Raw genomic sequence first — 23686 nt, 5'->3', positions numbered from 1 at the left:
CTGAGGTCTGGAAACGTTGACAGTTGTGGGGGAAGGTCAGACCCTCAGGTGGTCTTCTCTGCCCAGCTGGCAAGCTCACCTGCTCCAGCCGCTCCGTGCCTGATGACCCTGGGCCTTTATGACCCTCAAGAGATGGGCCCTGGGCGTCAGGATGAGCTGGCGAGGGGGCCTGGTCTTCAGCTCATGGTGGGAAAAAAATGACAGTGGCAATAGCTACCACTTACTGAGCACTTACCGCAGCCTCGGAGGCCCAGAATCTTCCCTCCTTCGTCTGAATAAACCACGGCGGCCTTCTTCCTACCTTTGAGAACACCACGTCCTAGGTCCTAACGTGGTCAGCTCCTTGTCATTCACACTTGTACTCAAACATCACCTCCAAGGGTACTTCCCAGACCACCCTGTCTGAAGCCGTCTCATCAGGGGTTTTCTTTACAGTGCTCACCACACCCTGGGATGACCGCGTTTGTTAGGAGCTGGGTGCTCCCGGAGGGCAGTGACCTTTCCCTTCACTGTTGGGAACCACCACCTGGCTGGCAGTCGGGGCTTGCTGCTTCGTGGTTGAAGTAATGATGCTGAGCACCCTGCCGGCAAGATTTCATTCAGTCCCCACAACAACCGCATTTTGCAGTGAGGGTCTCAGGTCTGGGGAGCACCCTAGGGTCACACACAACAGACTTTCCATGATTATGGGTGTTTTATTTTTCTGGGAGATTTGAAGATTTTCTGGTGAGTGGTTTATTTGTATGTTTTTATTAGTAACCAATGTGAAAAATGTTCTCAGTTGCCTATAATGTAAATAATGGAATATTTACAGTTGCCTATAATGTAAAATAATGGAAACTTCTTAGAAGTATAATCAGTGTTATCTTTTTGAGCAGTAGTTTGGCAGTAACTATCAAAACTTTGAGTGTGTAAAGCTTTTGAAATGATATAGCTTGCCAATGGGATTTTACCTGTTCTTGTTGTTCAGTCGCTAAGTTGTGTCCAACACTTTGGGACTCCATGGACTGCAGCACGCCAGACTTCCCTGTCCTTCACTGTCTCCCAGAGTTTGCTCAAATTCATGTCTATTGAGTCAGTGATGCTATCTAACCATTTCATCCTCTTGCTTCCCCCTTCTTTTGCCATTAGTCTTTCCCAGCATCAGGGTCTTTTTCTAATGAGTTGGCTCTTCGCATCAGGCAGCCAAAGTATTGGAGCTTCAGCTTTAGCACCAGTCCTTCCAATGAGTATTCAGGGTTGATTTCCCTTAGGATTGACTGGTTTGATCTCCTTGCTGTCCAAGGGACTCTCAACAGTCTTTGCCGGCACCATAATTCAAAAGCATCTGCTCTTTGGTGCTCAGCCTTCTTTATGGTCCAACTCTCACATTCATACATGACTACTGGAAAAACCATAGTTTTGACTATAAGGACTTCTATTGGCAAAGTGATATCTTTGCTTTTTAATACGCTGTCTAGGTTTGTCACAGACAAACCTTCCAAGGAGCAAGTGTCTTTTAATTTCATGGCTGCAGTCACTGTCCACAGTGGTTTTTGAGCTCCAGAAAGTAAAATCTCATTGCTTCCACTTTTCCCCCATCTGTTTGCTAAGAAGTGATGGGACCAGATGCCATGATCTTAGTTTTTAGAATGTTGAGTTTTAAGCCAGCTTTTTCAGTTTCCTCTTTGACCCTCATCAAGAGGCTCTAGTTCCTCTTCGCTTTCTGCCATAAGGGTGGTGTCATCTGCATATCTGAGGTTCTTTATATTTCTCCCAGCAATCTTGATTCCAGCTTGTGATTCATCCAGCCCAGCATTTTTTTTTTTAACTTTCAAGATGTTAGTTTTTTTTTTTCTTTCATTTATTTTTATTAGTTGAAGGCTAATTACTTTACAATATTGTAGTGGTTTTCGCCATACATTGACATGAATCAACTATGGATTTACATGTGTTCCCCATCCTGAACCCCCCTCCCACCTCTCTCCCCATCCCATCCCTCTGGGTCATCCCAGTGCACCAGCCCTGAGCACTTGTCTCATGTATCCAACCTGACTGGTGATCTGTTTCACACTTGATAATATACATGTTTCAATGTTATTCTCTCAGATCATCCCACCCTCAACTTCTCCCATAGAGTCCAAAAGTCTGTTCTTTACATCTGTGTCTCTTTTTCTGTCTTGCATATAGGTTTATCATTACCATCTTTCTAAATTCCATATATATGTGTTAGTATACTGTATTGGTGTTTATCTTTCTGGCTTACTTCACTCTGTATAATGGGTTCCAGGTTCATCCATCTCATTAGAACTGATTCAAATGTATTTTTACTTTTTTCAAATGTATTCTTTTCAATGGCTGAGTAATATTCTATTATGTATATGTACCATAGCTTTCTTATCCATTCGTCTGCTGATGGGCATCTAGGTTGCTTCCATGTCCTGGCTATTATAAACAGTGCTGCGATGAACATTGGGGTGCACGTGTCTCTTTCAGATCTGGTTTCCTCGGTGTGTATGCCCAGGAGTGGGATTGCTGGGTCATATGGCAGTTCTAGTTCCAGTTTTTTAAGGAATCTCCACACTGTTCTCCATAGTGGCTGTACTAGTTTGCATTCCCACCAACAGTGTAAGAGGGTTCCCTTTTCTCCACACCCTCTCCAGCATTTATTGCTTGTAGACGTTTGGATAGCAGCCATCCTGACTGGTGTGTAATGGTACCTCATTGTGATTTTGATTTGCATTTCTCTGATATTGAGTGATGTTGAGCATCTTTGCATGTGTTTGTTAGCCATCTGTATGTCTTCTTTGGAGAACTGTCTGTTTAGATCTTTGATCCATTTTTTGATTGGGTCATTTTTCTGGAATTGAGCTGCAGGAGTTGCTTGTATATTTTTGAGATTAATCCTTTGTTGCTTCGTTTGCTATTATTTTCTCCCATTCTGAAGGCTGTCTTTTCACCTTGCTTATAGTTTCCTTTGTTGTGCAAAAGCTTTTAAGTTTCATTAGGTCCCATTTGTTTATTTTTGCTTTTATTTCTAATATTCTGGGAGATGGGTCATACAGGATCTTGCTGTGATTTATGTCGGAGAGTGTTTTGCCTATATTCTCCTCTAGGAGTTTTATAGTTTCTGGTCTTACATTTAGATCTTTAGTCCATTTTGAGTTTATTTTTGTGTATGGTGTTAGAAAGTATTCTAGTTTCATTCTTTTACAAGTGGTTGACCAGTTTTCCCAGCACCACTTGTTAAAGAGTTTGTCTTTTTTCCATTGTATATTCTTGCCTCCTTTGTCGAAGATAAGGTGTCCATAGGTATGTGGATTTATCTCTGGGCTTTCTATTCTGTTCCATTGATCTATATTTCTGTCTTTGTGCCAGTACCATACTGTCTTGATGACTGTGGCTTTGTAGTATAGTCTGAAGTCAGGCAGGTTGATTCCTCCAGTTCCATTCTTCTTTCTCAAGATTACTTTGGCTATTTGAGGTTTTTTGTATTTCCATACAAATTGTGAAATTATTTATTCTAGTTCTGTGAAAAATACCGTTGGTAGCTTGATAGGGATTGCATTGAATCTATAGATTGCTTTGGGTAGTATAGTCATTTTCACAATATTGATTCTTCCAATTCATGAACATGGTATATTTATCCATCTATTTGTGTCCTCTTTGATTTCTTTCATCAGTGTTTTATAGTTTTCTATATATAGGTCTTTTGTTTCTTTAGGTAGATATACTCCTAAGTATTTTATTCTTTTTGTTGCAATGGTGGATGGTATTGTTTCCTTAATTTGTCTTTCTGTTTTCTCATTGTTAGTGTATAGGAATGCAAGGGATTTCTGTGTGTTAATTTTATATCCTGCAACTTTACTATATTCACTGATTAGCTCTAGTAATTTTCTGGTAGAGTCTTTAGGGTTTTCTATGTAGAGGATCATGTCATCTGCAAACAGTGAAAGTTTTACTTCTTTTCCTATCTGGATTTCTTTTATTTCTCTTTCTGCTCTGATTGTTGTGGTCAAAACTTCCAAAACTATGTTGAATAGTAGTGGTGAGAGTGCAGCCCAGCATTTTGAATGATGTACTCTGCATATAAGTTAAATAAACAGGAGGCCAATATACAGCCTTGTTGTACTCCTTTCCCAATTTTGAACCAGTGTATTGTTCCATGTAAGGTTCTAACTGTTGCTTCTTGACTGGCATACAGGTTTCTCAAGAGATAGGTAAGGTAGTCTGATATTCTCATCTCTTTAAGAATTTTCCATAATTTGTTGTGATCCACACAAAGGCTTTTTACATAGTAAATGAAGCAGAAGTATATGTTTTACTGTTCTCAAACTCGAGGCTTCCTAGGTGGCACAGTGGTAAAGAATCCATTTGCCAATGCAGGAGACTTAAGAAACATGGGTTTGCTCCCTGGGTTGGGAAGATCTCCTGGAGGAAGAAATGGCAACCCACTCCACTATTCTTGCCTGGAAAAATCCCATGGACATAGGAGCCTGGCAGGCTACAGAGTTGCACTAGGGTCACATGGCTGGGGTGTGATGGAGCCTGTCCTGGGATGTGCAGGCCCTGTGTCTTCTCCCAATAGCCAAGGGGAAGCTCCCTTTCCCTCCATCTGTGTTTGGGGGGCACAGGCTCTTAAGACAGATCTGGCCCTGGCACCAACCAGCCCTGCACCCTTGTAGTAATCACATCACCCTTTGAGCCTCTGTTTTTCTCATCTGTAAAATGGGGAGAATACAGACCTATCCCACAACAGGACCATCGTGCAAGTGTAATACTTTAGCACAGAGTAAGAATTTAGCATGTGGAAGCTGTTATTTCCCATGAAGGCCCTTCAAGGCCTCCTCTGAAGTCACTGTGTCCACAGTCCAGCCACAGGTATTTTGCACACACTCCAAGTAGGAGGACTTAACACAGCTCCAAGGTCCTAATGCCAAATACAGCTGAACATCTACGGGGTAAGCACCTCTGCTGTGCAGAGGCCAAACCACTCCAGCCCCCAGGGGAGGTTTCATTCCTTCACATGAGTTCTTATGTCCATCTCTGTTAAGTCTGGAGATTTAAGTGCTGATGTTAGTTCCCCAATGCAGGACAGATAGGGGGTCACGTCAGTGAAAAGGAGCCCGCTGTGAGATCAGCCTCAGTTCAGCAGGTCTTGCAAACCACAGCATCCAGCTTGCCCTTCTTAAGAACCCCCCAGAACTTCCCTGGTGGTCCATTGGTTAAAACTTTGAACTCCCAATGCAGGGGACCTGGGTTCGATCCCCAGTCAGGGAATGAGATCCCACATGGTACAACTAAGCAATTGCATGCCACAACTAAAGATCCTGTGTGTCACCACTAAGTCCTGGCACAGCCTAAATAGATAAATATTTTAAAAAATATATAAAAACCTTCAGTAGCTCTTCACTGCCCCAGTATAACCACCTCAGCCTAGCACACCAGGGTTTTCCAGTTACTTTTCCCACTACGTGGTCCTCTTCTCCTCATGTAGCCTGGTGTACAATCCCCACTAGTCTTCAATCATGTCATCAAGGCCTTCTAAGTGTTTGCCGAATGCCAGTGTTAGGTAGTTAGAATAGGAAAAAGGAGTCCAGAATGGTGGTGGCTAAAAGACAAGGAAGGGAAAAGCCCACGAAAATAGAACAAAGGAAGGTCTGAGGACCAGGGTGAGGACCTCAGTACTTCTGGCTAGCCCAATTTACATAGGGCAGGCCCAGGGAGAGGGAAAAACATATAAAAAGAGGAGCCAAAGGGCCTGGGGTCTCTCTCCCGCGTGTGCTCTCTCTCTCTCTCTTTGGGTCTTTTGGGTCAGCAGGCCCTCACGCCTTGAGGATGTATTTTCATTTTCTAAATAAAACTGAGCTGTAACACTGTCTGAGAGCTGTGACGCACCGAGGGCTTTAATGTCCGTTGCTTCAAATTTTTTGTTGTGATGAGACAGAACCGAGGAAATCACACTCCCCTAACACCAGGGCTCCCTAGTCACTGAGAAAGCCACACTCCAGCCTCGTGGAGTTGAGCAGTGGTGGCAGCTGAGGGCCTTGGACGTGCCAGACCTATGCTGAGAGTTTGGCCTGCATCATCTCACTGGATCCACACTCAGCCCGAGGCAGGAAGCAGGCAGAGACTGTGATGACTCTAATGCCATCCTATTGATGAGGACACATGGGAGGCTCCAGGGGGAGAAAAGACTCATCCACAACCTTATCCACACCCAGATCCACAGGTGTAAACATGATCATTGCCACATCAACCCCTGGGGTCCTGTGCAAAGTGGGCAAGTGAGAATTTGGAGGAAGAGGTGGTGGTGGTGACCAACACCCCTGCTCTCCTCCACTCTGGACACATTGGTGAAGCCAGAGCTGTACCTGGCCTGAAGGGGGCAATGCCAGGGGACCTAGAAGAACAAGACAGTCTGCCCTAAAGTGGCATACAGCCTAGCTGGACACACCGAGGTGGGTAGGCAGAGATTATTTCTTCTCTGAATAGGTTGTCCCTCACCATGTGCAGAACAGCTAGTCCGGAGGGCAACTCAGGTGTGTCTGACCAGAAAGCAAAGAAGCTAAATGACAGTAACGTGTGTGTGGTGGGTGTTGACTGAAGTACAGTGAGCACATGGTGAGGGACAACCTTGTCTCTTACATCTACCTGCACTGGAAGACTTGTTCTTTACTACTAGTGCCCCTGGGTCAAGGCCTCCAATTCACTCTCTGTGTCATTCATTCAACAAGCATTTATTTGAGCTTCTGTTATTCGCTAATACCTGTGAATACAATTAGAGGTAATCTTCAGGTCCAGGTTTTGTATGTGCTTTGTGGTCAACAAGCCTGTAAGTTACAATAATAAAAATGTCAACTGCTAATTCAGACGCTCCCTGTGACTCTCCAAACCAACCCTCTGAGGTGAACACTATTAGCATGTCTTGATTTTTACATATAAGAAAAGGAAACTTTGAACTTTCAACTGAGAAGTTGACCCAGGTCTGTTGGATGCCAAAGCCTAGGCCCATAACCATTGCACCACACTGCCTCCCGAATGTCATACCCAAGGGAGAAGTGGTGCTTTTATATACCTTGGTCCCCCAAAAGGATGCATCCTGTACTCTGAAAGAAATAGATCCAAGTACTTATCAGACCAAAATTTCATTTAAAAAAAACAAATAAACTTGGCTATGTTAGGTCTTAGTTTCAGCATGCAGGATCTTCTTTGCAACATGCGAGATCTTTTTAGAATGCAGGTTTTAGTTCCCTGACAAGTAATCGAAGTCAGGCCCTCTGCATCGGGAGCTTGGAGTCTTAGCCTTTAACCCACCAGGGAAGTCCCCCAAATTTTCACTTTTGTTTCTATAAACAGGCTCCGAAAATTGTCCCTCGTCACTTTTAAGGACTTGGACTGAACTAAGGGATTAAGGAGGAATCTATCTTTTTTAAGTTAAAAAAGAAAAACTTTAGTTATTTTTAATTGAAGGATAATTGCTTTACAGTGTTGTGTTGGTTTCTGCCAAACATCAACATGAATCAGCCGTAGGTGTACATGTGTCCCCTTCCTCTGGAACCTCTCTCTGGATTAAGGGGTCTATTTAACGACAGGCGGCAACTGTGGATGCCCAACAGGTTTCATTATCAAGGAGCCCAGTTTTGAGAGGTCCAGAGTGACACAGGGCGGGGAAGTTGGCAGGGGGCCCAGGGCTGGGCAGGTGCCACGACAAATGCGGTCATACTCTTCAGGGGCCAAAGATTTATAGCGGTCTCCAGGTCCATGCCCTTTGTACTTACTGCCAGGTTGCTTTCAAGGTAGCAAGGATAGCAAAGGGTTCCTACACAGCACTCCGGACGTCAAGTTTATTGCCGTCCCAGAAGCACTGGCGCTAGCCTGAGGGCTACAGGAGCGTGGGGGTCTTCTGAACCTTACGGCACTCAGTTCAGTCCAGTTCAGTCGCTCAGTCGTGTCCGACTCTTTGCGACAACATAGACGTCAGCACGCCAGGCCTCCCTGTCCATCACCACCTCCCGGAGTTTACCCAGACTCACGTCCATCGAGTCGGTGATGCCATCCAACCACCTCATCCTCTGTCATCCCCTTCTCCTCCCGCCTTCAACCTTTCCCAGCATCAGGGTCTTTTCAAATGAGTCATTTCTTCGCATCAGGTGGCCAAAGTATTGGAGTTGTCCAGCTTCAGCATCAGTCCTTCCTCCTTATGGCCCTGGAGGCCACAAAATATCCGAATGGAAGTGAAGAAGGAGCCGTCAAAATTCGACTCTGGTGGGACTCGAACCCACAACCTTTGAATAACCACACCCAGGCCGGCTAGAAGTCCAATGCGCTATCCATTGCGCCACAGAGCCGGTTACTCATCCTCCCCCGCGCCGGCATACCTCTGCCTGAAAACCCGCCCTTTTAGTGCCCTTCTAGGTGTGGCGCGGGGCCTTTGCCGAACTCTTTGCCAGTGTCTGGGTGCGGATTCCCGGAATCCTCGCCAGTGGTGCAGTGGAGGCGGGGTGCCCTCCCCCACGTCCGGGCGCCCACGGGTTGGGGGCAGTGGGGGTCCAGGAAGAGCCCGCCTGCCTCCTCCCGGCCTGGCGGGGGCGCACGGCGCGCGGACTACAATCCCCAGCGTGCGGCGCGGCGCCCCTCCCGAGGCCGTCGCGCGCGTAGGGGGCGGGCTGAGTCCGGCGGCGCCCGGCGCTCAGAGGCTGCGCTGCACCGGGCGGCTCTGCGGCTCGCTCGCCCGTGGGCAAGGCGCCGGAGGAGGTGTTGCCGGCCGGCGCAGCCGGTTTGGATGGCGGGAGGCGGGCGGGGGGAGGAGCGCCGCGGGCGGGCGGGGCCGGCCGAGTGGCCCGGGCCAGGCGAGGCGCAAAGCCGGCAAAGCGCTGCTGAGAACCTGACTCGCGCGCCCGGGAGCGGCTGATGCGCGCCGCGTTCCCTACTCTGCTACAGCCGGCGGGCCGCATCTGGACAGGGTGCCCCGCGGCGGGGGCGGACGCCAGGTGAGCACTGGCCAGAACAATGGGTCTCCGGGCGAGAGAATGTGCCCGATCGAGTCCGGGGGAGGTGGCAGTACCGGCTTGGGCTGGGGGCGGAGGGGAAGGGGAAACGGGGCGCGCCCTGCTGCTCTGTCTCCTTGCCGGGCGCTCTGTTACCCGGCTTTTTAGGGGCCGGTGCGATTCATAGTGACCCGGGATCGGGGCCCCGGGAGATCTGGGCATCCCATTCCTGCTTCGTCCACAACCCTCAGGCTTTCGGGACGGGTTTTTGCCTTCTGCCCTGACGGACTCTGGGAGACCACAGTTCTGGGGACCTTGGAGACCTTTGGCATTGAAGTTGCAGGCGCTGGTGCAGTCCTCCTCCTGGCTTTTGCGTTTCGTGTGGAGGAGGGGGAGATGGTTTAAGGGTCCGGACCATGTCTTCATCCTGGCTTGGAGAATCTAAGGCTACCTCATAGCCGTGACCTTCAGCCCCTCCCCAGGATTAGGAGAGCCTGAAGGCAAACAGCCCCTTCTGCTGTCCCTTGAGCAAGTCTGTAAAGTGCTAGGAATAGAGTCCGAGAGCCCTAATCTCAGCCCTGCCAGCTGTTCCTCCCCCCTTAAGCCCCAGTCCCCGAGGAGTCATCAGAGTGGCTTGCTGAGTGTGTTTGTGGGGTGCCGTCAATGCCTTCTTCTTCTCAATACCTTTCTCCACTGGGAGATCACCTCTCTGGCACCTCCAGGCTTTTGCCTGTTTTCTCCATCGCCCCCTGTGAGCCAGCAGAGGCATGGTGCACCCAGGCCTAAGGGCAGGGACTGACGAAGGCCCCTTCCCAAGAAGCTGCGCCTCTGGGTGCTGTGACTTGGCTTTATCATCCACAGAAACTCCCTAGGTCTCCGAGTGGGGAGTCGAGCCAGAGGCACTTAAGTCAATACCAAGCCATTTTGGTTGGGATCCTAGATGTCAGGCGAGTAGACTGTCTTCGGAGACCAATGCTCATTATACCCATTGCACAGAGGAGAAGACTAAGGACTAAAGTGGGAAAGGGACTTGTCCAAGATCATTCAGAGAGTCCTAGGCATAAATGGGACTGGGATGCTAGAACCAGCCTCTGACCCTCAACCCAGCTCCTCACCTCAAGTCCAGGCCTCTAGCCTGACCCTTCCAGACTGTCTTGGGGTGGGACCCAGTCCTCAGCTACCCTGCTCCATCTGACCTCACTGCACATTGACCATCTGAGATGATAGTGGCCTGGCTGCCCGGGCCAGGAGGTAGGGGACCCAGGCACTCGGGTCCACTGACCGCCCTGTGCCCACAGGCCATAATGCTACTTGGGGCGTCTCTGTTGGGGGTGCTGCTGTTCTCCTGGCTGGTGCTGAAACTGCCCTGGACCCAAGTGGGGTGCTCCCTGTTCTTCCTCTACCTGGGGTCTGGCGGCTGGCGCTTCATCCGAATCTTTATCAAGACTGTCAGGCGTGATATCTTGTGAGTACCTGGTACAACCCTTCCTGGGTCTCCTACACTCTTCTGGGTTTAATCTCCCCAAACCAGACTACATGGCCTCTACCAGCACAGAGCACCTGGGCCCCAAAAGAGCAGTCTTTGCTCCGCATCCTTCTCCTCGCTATAGTACATGATACCTCCATTGCCACGGTCAAAGTCTCTTCCCAGGGAATCTCCCTAACCTGGTGCCCCTTAGCCTGGAGCAGACTTGGGGGTCTGGTCCATACACTGAACACCAGGCATGTTGAGGAGACCTCAGTAAGGGGTCCCAAGAAGATGCTGTAGCTTGTGAGAGGGTGAAGAGGAACCCTGTGGGGAAGTCCCTGTCCTCCGGCTGGCGTGGGTTCTCAAGCAGACCCTGAATCATGCCCACAAAGAAGCTGCTCCAGGTATGGCCCACAAGGAGGATATCCTGTACCAGAGACCCTGGCTCCCACCTGCTCTGCGCCAGATGCTGGGCTGACTCTGGGTGTGGGGTTCAGTGGACAGGGCAGTCCTGGGCCTGGAACAGGCTCAGACTGGTCAGGGAGACCGGCAGAGGACACAGAAAACCCGCAGGCTGGCAGGGCCCTGCGAGCAGAGACCCTGGCAGTCTTGTCTTGCTCGTGGTAGTGTCCCAGCAGTGTGACCCGCACCCAGAACAGGCAGCTCAGCGTTTGTCAATCTGAGCTGATTGCAAAAGGAGGTGTTGAATGGCCACCGCGGGAAGGATGGTAGCAGCCCAGAGCTGTGGGGGTGTGAAGCAGAGAGAGACGGCTTCAGGCCTGGGCCCTGGGAAATCAGAGGAGGCCTCCCAGAGGAGAAGCAGGTGTGCTTGAGAGTCACCTCCAGGAGGTGGAAGCAGGGGGTGCCAGTCAGAGGGCATGGCAGTAGCAAAGGCAGAGAGGCTGGGGAGCCAGGAGAGTTCAGGGGTCCGAGGTGGCAGGGCAAGGCAGGGGGATGTTGCCAAAGGCTTGTTGCACAAACATCTATTGAATGTCAATGCCCTGCCTGGCACCGAGCAGGGCCTGGGAGCAAGATGGTGAGGCAGGACAGAGCGCCACCCTTGTCGGGCCCACAGCGAGGGAAACCGGACAAATTGCAAACTTGTCCTTTTTCACTGGAGTGGTGAGGGGGAGATGGATGATCCGGGGGTGTGCCAGGTTCAGGACGAGGAGTTTGGACTTTGGCTTGGTCCCTGGAGTCCTGGAAGGCCCTGACAGAGCTGCAGACTCGGAGCAGAGCTTAGAGGGCAAAAGGGGTTGAACTCTGGAGTCGGAGGGGACTGAAGTTCAAATGTCAGCACTGCCACGTCGTCCCACCTTGAAGCCCGGGGCAAGTGCTGAGCACCAGTGTCTTCCTCTGTACCGGGCGGGGAGGGAGTCATCGCCTGGGTGCCTGGTGTTAGCATGCAGCGTCAGTGAGCCACTACAGGTAACGCTGCCCCGCACACGGATGCTAGGAAGGGGGTGTCGCAAGCGATCAGACCAGGGTCTCCGGACCCCCTACTCCTAAGCCCAGCAGTCACAGCTTCCTTGCTCCTCCTCCCCTCCCCCAGCGGCGGCACCGTGCTCCTGAGGGTGAAAGCCAAGGTCCGACGGTACCTACGGGAGCGGCGCACGGTCCCCATGCTGTTCGCTGCCACAGTCCAGCGCCACCCGGACAAGACGGCCCTGATCTTCGAGGGTACAGATACGCACTGGACCTTCCGGCAGCTAGACGACTATTCGAACAGCGTGGCCAACTTCCTGCAGGCACAGGGCCTGGCCTCAGGCAACGTGGTCGCCCTCTTCATGGAGAACCGCAATGAGTTTGTGGGCCTGTGGCTGGGCATGGCCAAACTGGGCGTGGAGGCGGCGCTCATCAACACCAACCTCCGGCGGGACGCGCTGCTCCACTGCCTGACCTCCTCCCAGGCCCGGGCCCTTGTCTTTGGCAGCGAGATGGCCCCAGGTGAGCCCTAAAGTGGTAAGGGACAGGCAGGGAGTCCCACGGGACTGCCGCAACCCACCTCCAGCCCCCAGGGGAGGCTGTGTGTGGCTCAGAGGTTAAGGGCATGAGCCCTGGAGTCAGACGGTGTGGGCTCTTCCCTCCATACTCCCTTGGGAGCCGGGAGATCCGGGGAGATGGCAGTCCTCTGCCGCGGTCTCCTCACCACAGCACCGTTTTCAGAGAGGTGCTTAACAGAGTGAAGCATTAACAAAGCAGCTGACGCTAAGTGAGCGCTCAGACACGATGGTAACCATTCTTGTGACTCACTTGGCTTCACCTCAGTCAGTTCAGTCACTCAGCCAGTCGTGTCCGACTCTTTGCGACCCCATGGACTGCAGCACGCCAGGCCTCCCTGTTCATCACCAACTCCCAGAGCTTACTCAAACTTTTATCCATCGAGTCAGTGATGCCATCCAACCATCTCATCCTCTGTCGTCCCCTTCTCCTCCCACCTTCCATCTTTCCCAGCATCAGGGTCTTTTCCAGTGAGTCAGTTCTTTGCATCAGGTGGCCAAAGTATTGGAGCTTCAGCTTCAGCATCAGTCTTTCCAATGAATATTCAGGACTGATATCCTTTAGGATGGACTGGTTGGATCTCCTTGCAGTCCAAGGGATTCTCAAGAGTCTTCTCCAACACTACAGTTCAAAAGCATCAGTTATTTGGTGCTCAGCTTTCTTTATAGTCCAGCTCTCACATCCATACATGGCCTCACCTACCTGATCTGTAAAACGGGAACAAGAAGCCACTCCCTGCTGTGCCTCGGAGCTTATGTTTATTGGCCGCCGCATCGGCACTGATCACGTGTTGAGCTTGGTGCTTCACAGAAGCGGCTCTAATCTTCACAAAGCCTGGTGAAAGCAAAGAGTGTCATCTTGGCTTTACAGAGGATGAGACCGAGGTGCAGAGCGGCGCGAGGCACTCACCCAGAGCCACGCAGCTGTTAAGTGGGTGACGGAAGCGAGATTTGACCTTGAGCTTGACCCCAGTGTCCCTGTCCTCTCTCCCCACGCTGTTGCGACTAATGGGCTAATGTCGTGGGCTAATGGGCAGAAGAGGTTACAGAGATGCTGAAACGAGAGGAAGGAGGCGGCAGGGAGAGAGTGAGAGGGTTGGAAGAAGTTAAGAGGAAGTATGGCTGAGTGGGCCAGGACCGGCCTGTGCTCCAGGCGCTGAGTGTCTGGACATCTGTAGTGCACAGGAGAGCCTGATAGAAGGCCGCCACCCTGTGAAGAGGCTGGAGGGCTGCCAGCCTCTGACCACCCCCCAACTTCTCCCTCCTAACCAGTCCCCCACAGACTAGCATCATACAGTGGATAGAAGCGTAAACCTTGGGGAGAGGTAGAGCTGGCTTTGAGCCCCAAATCTGGCACATTCTAGCTGTGAGTCCCTCCTGTGCTTGGGGCCTCAGTGTTCCCATCTTACGATGGGCTGTTACTGGTACCTGTTTCCTGAGGTGTGTGAGCAGGAGCATGCCTGTAAAGAGCCCACCACGTGATCAGCCAGCCACTCTCGGGAGCCCTTGCTTCTCTCAGCATCTTCCTTATAACAAGTCCCAGGTGCTTCACCCACCTCTCTACCACACCCAGCCAGCATCCCCTGACACCATGCTCAGCCCCACACGAGTAGAGGTCCCCAGAACACGGGTCGGGGGGGAGAGCCTGGCCTGCCTGCAGATCTGTCTTGTTTCCTCTACAGCTGTCCTTGAGATCCATGCCAACCTGGACCCCTCGCTCAACCTCTTCTGCTCCGGTCCCTGGGAGCCCAGCACGGTGCCCACCGGCACAAATCACCTGGACCCGCTACTAGAAGATGCCCCCAAGCACCAGCCCAGCCGTCCCAACAAGGGCTTCGTAGGTGAGCCCCTCACCCCCACAGAAGGGTTCAAAGATGGCCAAGAGACAGAGCGGGGGCCTTGGGGCCTGGGTTCCTCTGTAAACTTGCTGCGTGACCTGGAATGAGTCACGTCACCTCCGTTTTCCATTTGGGGAAAATGAGCACAGTCCCCAGCTTTTACTGCAAAGACTGCATGAGCTGGCATGTGTGAAAGTGCCAGGCACTTCTTGAACATGCAGTTCTTGAACAGCCTTCATTGATGCCCAATGTATGCAGGAGCCCAGAAGCCTGCCTCATCCCAAGTATGGGCTGGCTCAGGCCCACGGCAAGCCCTTTCATAGTCACCCAGCGCCCGTTCAGGGCAGGCCTCTGTTGTGATCCTCTCCCTGCTCTGGGCTACCTGCCCCCTACCCCTCTCCTCCAGGCAGCCTTCCAGACCCTCTCGCCTCTGTTCCTCTCTGCTCCGCAAGCCTGCCATGTGGAGCCCACTGCTTGCCGCATGGCCTAGGGGGGGCATTCGGATCTTGGGCCAAGTTCATGTCCCAGCTCTACTGCTTCCCTCGTGGGACCCTGAGCACCTGAGCTGCTCTCTGAGCCTCGGTTCCCAGAGCCAGGAAATTGGGGATGGCAACTGAACCTATGCTTGAGGGCTGGAAAAGGTCCCATGGAGAGCTGAGGTCATTATCGTTTGAACTCTGCCATCTGTGGCTCTTGTGTGCTGGGTGCTTTTGTAAGCTCCTTGAGGGAAGGGCCTCTGGCTGGTTGAGTCTGGTGCCCAGCCTTGGGCTGACATGCCGTGGGCCCTCTGTAACATGAGAGTTACTGCATAACATGTGGCGTCACCCCGTGGCATGCCTGACCTCCCGGAACCTCAGCCCGGTGGGACTGAGCCTCACACAGAAACCGTGACGTGCCGTCCCTGGTGCTCAGATCTGGGGGGATAAAGACAGGGTTGCTGGTGCAAAAGCCACCTCTGAGCCCCGCTGTCTGCAGTTGGTACCTCCCACGCAGTAGGCATCACCTCCTCTGAGAAAGCCCTCCCTGGAGCCCGGGTCCAGTGCTGCCACCAGGCTTTCGCAGGCCCTGTGCTTGCCAACACGCAGTGTTCGCTATTGGAAATGCCCGCCTACTCATCTTCCTGTCCCACTGGTTAGGCACCTCCCTCCTAGGCAAGGCCTGTGCTCATATTAGTCACTGATGTCACCCTGGCCCTGGCACAGAGTGAGGGCTCAGAAGAATGTGTTGAAGGAACCAGTGCAGGTAGTGGTGGCTGGGGTCATCAGGGTAGGCTTCCTGGAGGAGGTGTGCTGGGAATGGGTGTTAAGTGATACACACCTACCAATGTCTGACTCTGTGCCCAGCCTTGTGCTGGCCCCTCTCATAGCCGCTCCTGCCTGTTTTCCTCAGATAAGCTCTTCTACATCTACACGTCAGGTACCACCGGGCTGCCCAAAGCTGCCATCGTGGTGCACAGCCGGTAAGGGGATGGTGCCCTGGGAGGGGAGACTTGGGGAGGTGGGGCCTGGGGCGCCTCTCCTCCTGCCTTTCCAGGGGCCCACGGAGCCGTCGACCCTCTCCCTTCCCAGGTATTACCGGATGGCCGCCCTGGTGTACTACGGCTTCCGCATGCGGCCTGACGACATCATCTATGACTGCCTCCCCCTCTACCACTCTGCAGGTAGCCTGGGCCCGCCCCCTCGGTGCCCAGCCGCCCTTGAGCCTTCAGAGCCCTACCCGTCCTGGCAGGCTCCATGTTGCAGTAGAAACATAACAAGCTTTGGAGTCAAATCTGGGTTCAAATCCAAATGTGGGCATTGACCTAGATGAGAATGGCCACACCAGCATAATTGGTGGGTGTGGCGGTACCCCACAGGGCACCTGGGCTGGTCTGACCATTCAGTCCATTTCCACGGGTGTGGACAGCCTGGCTGCTTGGTCTGGGGGCCCTATAGAAAGACAGAGATGGACTAAATGTAGTTTCTGCCCTTAAAGGTGCTTAGAGTTGGAGTGTGTGTGTTGGGGGCAGGCTGAATGATGGGAACCCTACCCTGAACTCTCAGGCAAGAAAGGACATTGAGTGTGGGGAGGGGCAGGGAGCAAGGAGTTCAATTCAAAAGAGCCCAACTCCAGGAAGGCTTCCTGGAGGAGGTGCCCCCACGGGCAGATGTGAAGCCAGGCAGGCTAGCTCAGTTCCGGCTGGCTGAATGGCAGTGTTACAGCTTTAGGAGAAGGAGCTCGGGGCCAGCTCCAGAGGCTTCAGGGGACTGTCTAAGTAGTGTGCACTTGATCCTGTAGGCACTGGGGAGCCATGGAAGGTGTCTGACTGGGGAGAGATGTGACCAGTTAGAGTTGGAGGGGCAGGACAGGGGAAAGGGAGAGTCTTTGAGGGGGTTGGACTGTACAAGAGGAGGCTCTGGAGTATACGATGTTTCTCCTTTGTCTGACTTACTTCACTCAGTACTGTATAGCCCCAGGGACCTCTGTTAGGTGTCATGTGGCAGTCTGGATGGGAGGGGAGTTTGGGGGAGAATGGTTACATGTACATGTATGGCTGAGTCCCTTCGCTCTTCACCTGAAACCATTAACCATTGTTGGTTAATCAGCTATACCCCAGTGCAAAATAAACAGTTAAAAAAATAAAGTGACATCTTTGGTGGCCAAAATAAACAAAAAGACGAGGCTCTGGAGGGAAAGAGCTCCTGTCTGTCTCCCTGACCCCCGGTTCCCCCTCTGCCTTCAGGAAACATCGTGGGGATGGGGCAGTGCCTGATCCACGGCATGACCGTGGTGATCCGGAAGAAGTTCTCCGCTTCCCGCTTCTGGGATGACTGTATCAAGTACAACTGCACAGTGAGTGAGAACGGAAGGGGTGGGGCGCCCCTGCGCCCCTCCCACCAGCTCTGCGCAGGGACACCGGTCTTTGAGCTGAAGGCAACCAGCTGTTTACTCGGGGCAGCATTCCCATTGTTCACATGGGGAGACTGAGACCCGGAGAGGGAAGGGATCACACAGCTGGCCCCAGGGATAGTAGGGGTAGGGGCTTGGGAAGGCAGTGAAGTAGGGGCAGCCTCCAGGGCCCAGACTCATGCCAGGTCCACCCGCAGATCGTGCAGTACATCGGCGAACTGTGCCGCTACCTCCTGAACCAGCCGCCCCGGGAGGCGGAAAACCGGCACCGCGTGCGCATGGCGCTCGGCAACGGCCTCCGGCAGTCCATCTGGACCGACTTTCGTAGCCGCTTCCACATCCCCCAGGTGGCCGAGTTCTACGGGGCCACGGAGTGCAACTGCAGCCTGGGCAACTTTGACGGCCAGGTGCGGCCCAGGTTGGGGACGCAGAGGGCCCACGGGAGACACTGACAGCGGAGGGGAGGGCGGGCTTCCGGCATGGAGTGTGGTTGCGGCAGCCAGAGCCCCGGCTGTCAGCCCCCCAGACTGTCCGGTTTCTGGCCCGTGGTGGGAGAGCCCGGGCCCAAGGCTTGGCCTTCGCAGGTGGGGGCCTGTGGCTTCAACAGCCGCATCCTGTCCTTCGTGTACCCCATCCGGCTGGTTCGTGTCAACGAGGACACCATGGAGCTGATCCGGGGCCCTGACGGCCTTTGCATTCCCTGCAAGCCAGGTCTGCTGGAGGGTTGCAACTCGGGGTCAGGGTGGGAGGGCTGGCCTAGGAAGGAGATGGGGCAGGGACGGGTGTGTGGGTGGGTGGGGAGCCCCATTCTGACCAGCGGCCAGAAGTCAGCCCTTCTCTTAGGGCTGCATGGCATTTATTTCTTGATGCGTCCATCCACTCAGTCACCATCCCATCCACCCATCAGCCCATTCATGCACATTCGTGCTGTGGACCCCGAGCCCCAGCCGCCAAAGCCCCCCGGCTCTGTGCCTGAGTCCCTCTCCTGCACATGGTTGTGCTGAGCAGGCAGCGTGGTACAGGATGCAAACCTCTGAGCAGAGCGGGGCCTGGGGAGTGCTGACTTTGGTTAGGCCATCTACACTGAGCTTGACCACCCTTTCATTTGTTCAGTGACCAAGTGTTACTGAGAAGCTCCCAGCCCTCGGGGCTCCCAGGCTGATGGAGAAAGGGGGCATTTCTGGGGGCATTTTAGTATGAAGGAGACCCCAGGGGGACCTGACCCCGCCTCCTCTGGCCGCAGGTGAGCCGGGCCAGCTGGTGGGCATCATCATCCAGCGAGACCCCCTGCGGCGCTTTGACGGCTACCTGAACCAGGGCGCCAACAACAAGAAGATCGCCCAGGATGTCTTCAAGAAGGGGGACCAGGCCTACCTCAGCGGTGGGTGGGCACTTCTCTGGAGGCCTTTGCTGCCCCTTGGGGAGGTGGGAGGGGATTGAGGGGCCCCACCCTGAGAGAACACCTCCCCCCAACCAAGCCCCTGGGCCCCCCCTCACCACACGACTCTTCTCTCTAGGTGACGTGCTGGTGATGGACGAGCTGGGCTACCTGTATTTCCGTGACCGCACGGGGGACACATTCCGCTGGAAAGGCGAGAACGTGTCCACCACCGAGGTGGAAGGCACGCTCAGCCGCCTGCTGGACATGGCCGACGTGGCCGTGTACGGCGTCGAGGTGCCAGGTATCCCGAGAGGCGGGAGGGGCCAGACGTGTGTGCGGAGCAGCCCGCGGGGCCATGGCCAGCCAGCCGCTCACTGTCCACTCTGCCGCCCCCCCCAGGGACCGAGGGCCGGGCCGGCATGGCCGCCGTGGCCAGCTCCTCTGGCAGCTGTGACCTGGAGCACTTAGCCCAGCTCCTGCAGAAGGAGCTGCCGCTGTACGCCCGCCCCATCTTCCTGCGCTTCCTGCCTGAGCTGCACAAGACAGGTCTGTCCCCCCGACCCCCAGCTCCAAATCATGGGTGGGTGCCAGCCGAGGCCCCTTCCCGGGTCCTTCTAGGGAGACCGGCTGGCTGTCATTCGCCCTTCCCCACAGCCTCTCTGGGTGGTCGGCAACACGACTCAGCTGTGAGCTGACGACACCTCCTGAGAGAGATGATGTGTCCGTTGGCAGTGGAACCAATACTGAGTGGGGTGGTCTGCTCCAGGCACTGTGTTGGGCCCTGGGGAGGGAGGGGACAAATTGCAGCAGGACCTGTGTGCCTCCCTGGAGCTTCCAGAGCAGGAGGCAGCCACAGGGTAAGGAATTGCTAAGATAAAAGAGTGGAATGCTGACAGGAAGCTGATAGGAAAGGGAATGTGACTTGGGGATGACTGGAAGGCTCCCCTGAGGATGCTCCGGTTCGGCAGGAGACCTGAGTGAGAGAGAGAGAGAACTCTGTGGGGACGGGAGGCCCTCTGGAACAGCCAGTGCGGAGTCCCTGAGGCAGGGAGGTGCTTGGTTGCTAGGGGACTGAAAGGAGGCCCCCGAAGCTGGGGCCAGTGAGGGGTTGGCAGCGGCATGTGGTGGGATGGGAGGGCCCAGGGGAGCCACAGGAGGGTCTGAGCAGGGTAGTGACCCAGTCAGACTCATATCCTGCAAAGCCCGCCAGTGTCTGAGGGGCTGCAGATGGCCCCGGGGGACGGGGAGATGAGAGAAGGGCAGGGTAAGCAGTGAGTCCAGACAGACAGCGAGCACCCCGAGGACTGAATGGCCACTGTGACTTCTGTATCCCTGAGGGACAGGGAGGCTGTTGGACCTTAGGCCTCAGACAGGCTTTGCTGTAGGACAAACAACCCCCAAGCTTACTTAGGGCTCCGAACAGGTGTCTTATTTGCTCACAATTTGTGGGGCAGTAATTTGGGGTGACGTTCAACTGAACGTTCTTCTGTTGGCCCCACCTAGGGTCAAATAGTGCCATCAACAGCTTCCCTGGCTGTCCAGTGGTTAAGACTCCATCTTGCAGTGCAGGGGGTGTGTGGGTTCGATCCCTGATCAGGGAACTAAGGCCCCACATGCCTTGGGGTGTGGCCCCCAAATTCTTTTTTAAGTTTTTAAAGAAATAGTGCCATTGGGTGTGAGGTGGCCTCCCTCACGTGGGGCTCCCAGCTGGTCTGCCCCGCGGCAGTGTCCACGGACCTGTCTACAGTGATGGAGGTGTTCTCTGACCGCGCTCTGCAACACAGCAACCGTCAGCTCCCAGTAGCTGTTGTGCACTTGAAGTGCGACTAGTGTGAAGGGGAAACTGAATTTTAAATTTTGTTTAATTAAATTTACATAGCCACACATGACCAGTGACTACCACTTCGGTTCGGTTCAGTCGCTCAGTCGTGTCTGACTCTGCGACCCCATGAATCGCAGCACACCAGGCCTCCCTGTCCATCCCCAGCTCCTGGAGTTTACTCAGACTCATGTCCGTTGAGTCAGTGATGCCATCCAACCATCTCATCCTCTGTCATCCCCTTCTCCTCCTGCCCTCAGTCTTTCCCAGTATCAGGGTCTTTTCTAATGAGTCAGCTCTTTGCATCAGGTGGACAAAGTATTGGAGTTTCAGCTTCAACATCAGCCGTTCCAATGAACACCCGGGACTGATCTCCTTTAGGATGAACTGGTTGGATCTCCTTACAGTCCAAGGGATTCTCAAGAGTCTTCTCCAAGACCACAGTTCAAAAGCATCAGTTCTTCGGTGCTCAGCTTTCTGTATAGTCCAACTCTCACATCCATACATGACTAGTAGAAAAACCGTAGCTTTGACTAGACGGACCTTGTCTAAGTGGCCTTTGCTGGGACGGTTCCCCTTTGTTCCACATGGCTTTCCATCCTTCAGAGGTCAGTCTGGTCTCAGGTCACCCCCAAGCGGGTGAGGATGGAAGCTTCAACACCCCTTGAGGCCTAGACTCACCCAGACCGCCCACAGTGTGGCTTCTGCCACATTCTCTGAGTCAGAGTAAGTTGTAAAACCAGTCTAAATTCAAGTAGGCGTTGAGAAAGACTCCAGCTCTTGCTGGGAGAATTGGCTGATGCACATGACAGAGAAGCCAGGGCAGGAAGCTGCAGGCATTTCTGGTATCCATTGTACCTGAGTTCAAATTCTTACTAGCTGTGTAACGTTGGCCCAGAGCTGTGCTTCTCTGAGCCTCAGTCTTCTCATCTGTCTAGTGGGGCCAATACCATTGAGTGAAAGATATAGAATTTATTAAGGGGGAAAATGGTAACTGAACTATTTCAGAGATGCTGAAATCTGAAATCTTGTGCATCTCAGAATCCATAGGATATGGTTATGTCCCCGCCCCCGGGGTTGAGGTACAGATTACCTGAGGTCACTTCTGTACCTGGGAGGAGCTCAGGTTAAGCGAGCCCTCAGGGAAGGCCCGTGTCCTGCCCTCAGTATGATGTCACTGAGCACGTGGCCCTGGACAAATAGCTTCCCTTCTGTGGGCCTCAGTTTCCTTGTCTACAAAGAGGGGTAGGTAGCTCCGCCCCCTCCCCTTTGCCAGGGCTGCTGAGGAGCGGTGCATTCCATAATGGATGAAGCCTTTGTAAACTGTAAAGGGCTGTGTCCCTCCTCCCACGATTCCCCTTGCCTATGTTCCCTCCAGCCCTCCTCCCTGCCCCTCCTCAGCCCAGGTGGGTGGGTTCCTGGAGCTCTGACCCCTGCCCCTCACCCTCTGACCCTTCTCCCACTTGTCTTCTCTCTCCCTCAGGGACCTTCAAGCTACAGAAGACAGAACTGCGGAAGGAGGGCTTTGACCCAACAGTTGTAAAAGACCAGCTGTTCTACCTGGATGCCCGGAAGGGCCGCTACGTCCCACTGGACCAAGAGGCCTACACTCGCATCCAGGCAGGCCAGGAGAAGCTGTGATTGGCCCCGAGTCCCTCTTGAGGGCCAGCGGATACTGCATCTAGAGCCCCAGCTCCCACCCCAGAGGGGTCCTGGGCGAAGCCAGACCAAAGCAAGCAGAGCCTGGCACCACCCCCTGAGATGCCAACCCGCACCCCTCAAAACTGCCAAGGGACTCACTGCCACCTCCCCGCTCTGCCCTGAGGCTTTCTGTGAAAGCTTCAGATCCACTTTATGTCTTCGAGGCCATGTGGGGGTCTCTGGGCCTCAGGCTGAGACTGAGACTAGGCCCCGCGGGGTGATGTCTCGGGTCAGGACAATGGGAAATGGAGGGTCTCCAAGCACTTGGCAAAGAACAGGCAGCTTGTAAATGGGACCAGGGCAGAAGCCCCCAGACTCAGGAAGCCAGCACAGTGGGCAGGGAGGGCCGGCGATCGGGCATCTGAAGAGGATCCAGGCCCTGGGACCACGCAAGTGTCCCTCAGCCCTGCTGGGCAGGAGAGGACCACCCTGCAGCAGGCAGCCTGGACGGGGCACCCCTCTCATCCTCTGGGCGGCTGCCTGGCTGTCCCTCGGGTGGAGCCTTTCTGTCTTTGCTGGTCTGTCCACATCTCCTCCTGGCCTGGCTGTGAGGGGAGAAGGGGCGTGGGGCACTCAGGGGCCAATAAACTCCGCCTTGCCTCCCCGAACCTGTGTGCACACTCACCCCAGCCTGCTGGGACCCCAGCCATGCCCCATTCATCCCTCCCCCACTCCTTCGTTCATTTAGACAGAGGGATGTGGCAGGTAAGATGCCGCGGTCCCTGCATCTCAGGTGAGGGGCCGTTCCCACCTGAGCCCGGCCAGGTGTCGCTTAGGAGCCTGTGGCCTTGGGCAAGTAACTGTCTCCTCTGAATCGGGAGGATTGAGAGAGCCGAAGGGAGCCAGGCTGAGGAACGGGCTGGGCCGTTCAGAGCCACGGAGGGAGGAAGCCCTAGGCCAGCACAGGGTCCCAGCTCCACACTCTTGCTCATGCTGTTCCTTCTGCCAGGGCTGCACTTTCCCAAGGGGTTGGGGGCTCTCGGGGCACAGAGCAGGCCGGCCTAGCCAGCCGGGTGGAGTCTGAGGCTTCCTGGAGCCATCTTCCCAGAGCTGGTGAGCCTGCAATGCCAGTGGAGGGCCAGCTGTCCCCTGGAGCCCATCCCTGGTGTCACACCCAGGCCAGCGGGAAGTGGGGGTGAGGGGTGAGGAGGGGGGAGACCATTCGGCCCAAGCCAGGGCCACAGGCAGGGCACGTACCCCAGGGCTTCATCTTCACTATTTAACCCTCACCACCGTCCATCATTTGCTGGAGTCAGAGAGTGAGTACTGGGACTGCAATGCCAGCCCCATGCCCTTCCCGCCACTCCACCGCCGCCTCCTTGGTGCAGAAGGCAGCTTCCATGCCACGCATGCTTGTAGAGACAACTATGAGCCACACCCCAGGCCAGCAGCTGACTGGGTGATAGGTGGCCAAGATAAGTCTGGGGTACCTCCTGGGGTGGGGGGTGACCTTTGAAAGATGGTGGATTTCCGATGCCACTCTTGCGGGAAGCGAGGGGGCGGCAGAGGTGGAGTTGGCCCTTGGAGGGCGATGATAACCTGGTGGGATTTGGGAGTGGCAGGCAAGGGCGCAGTGCCCGAGTATGACCAGCAGAGGGCGCGTGGGTCCTGCAGAATCAGA

At 54.1% G+C, this 23686-nt stretch overlaps 1 protein-coding gene and 1 non-coding gene across 2 annotated transcripts; one reads left to right on the top strand and one right to left on the bottom strand.

The window, feature by feature from the left end:
- Positions 1-8239: 8239 nt before the first annotated feature.
- TRNAR-UCU (transfer RNA arginine (anticodon UCU)) lies at positions 8240-8330 on the bottom strand. Its single transcript is given in 2 exon segments — positions 8240-8275; positions 8294-8330. It is a non-coding gene; the product is annotated as a tRNA-Arg (tRNA).
- Positions 8331-8814: 484 nt separating this feature from the next.
- Positions 8815-22671, top strand: SLC27A4 (solute carrier family 27 member 4). The gene is made up of 13 exons (XM_061154521.1): positions 8815-8972; positions 10268-10434; positions 11990-12384; positions 14120-14278; positions 15665-15734; positions 15844-15935; positions 16998-17107; positions 17362-17571; positions 17749-17875; positions 18408-18545; positions 18682-18846; positions 18945-19091; positions 21848-22671. The coding sequence occupies exons 2-13, from the start codon at positions 10274-10276 to the stop codon at positions 22003-22005; spliced, it is 1932 nt and encodes a 643-aa protein (XP_061010504.1). The 5' UTR covers positions 8815-8972; positions 10268-10273; the 3' UTR covers positions 22006-22671.
- Positions 22672-23686: the final 1015 nt, after the last annotated feature.

Source organism: Dama dama, chromosome 11 (genome assembly GCF_033118175.1).
Source record: "Dama dama isolate Ldn47 chromosome 11, ASM3311817v1, whole genome shotgun sequence".
Lineage (NCBI taxonomy): Eukaryota > Metazoa > Chordata > Mammalia > Artiodactyla > Cervidae > Dama > Dama dama.
The sequence above is the reverse complement of the archived record's forward strand: the minus strand, read 5'-3'. Positions and strand labels throughout refer to the sequence as shown.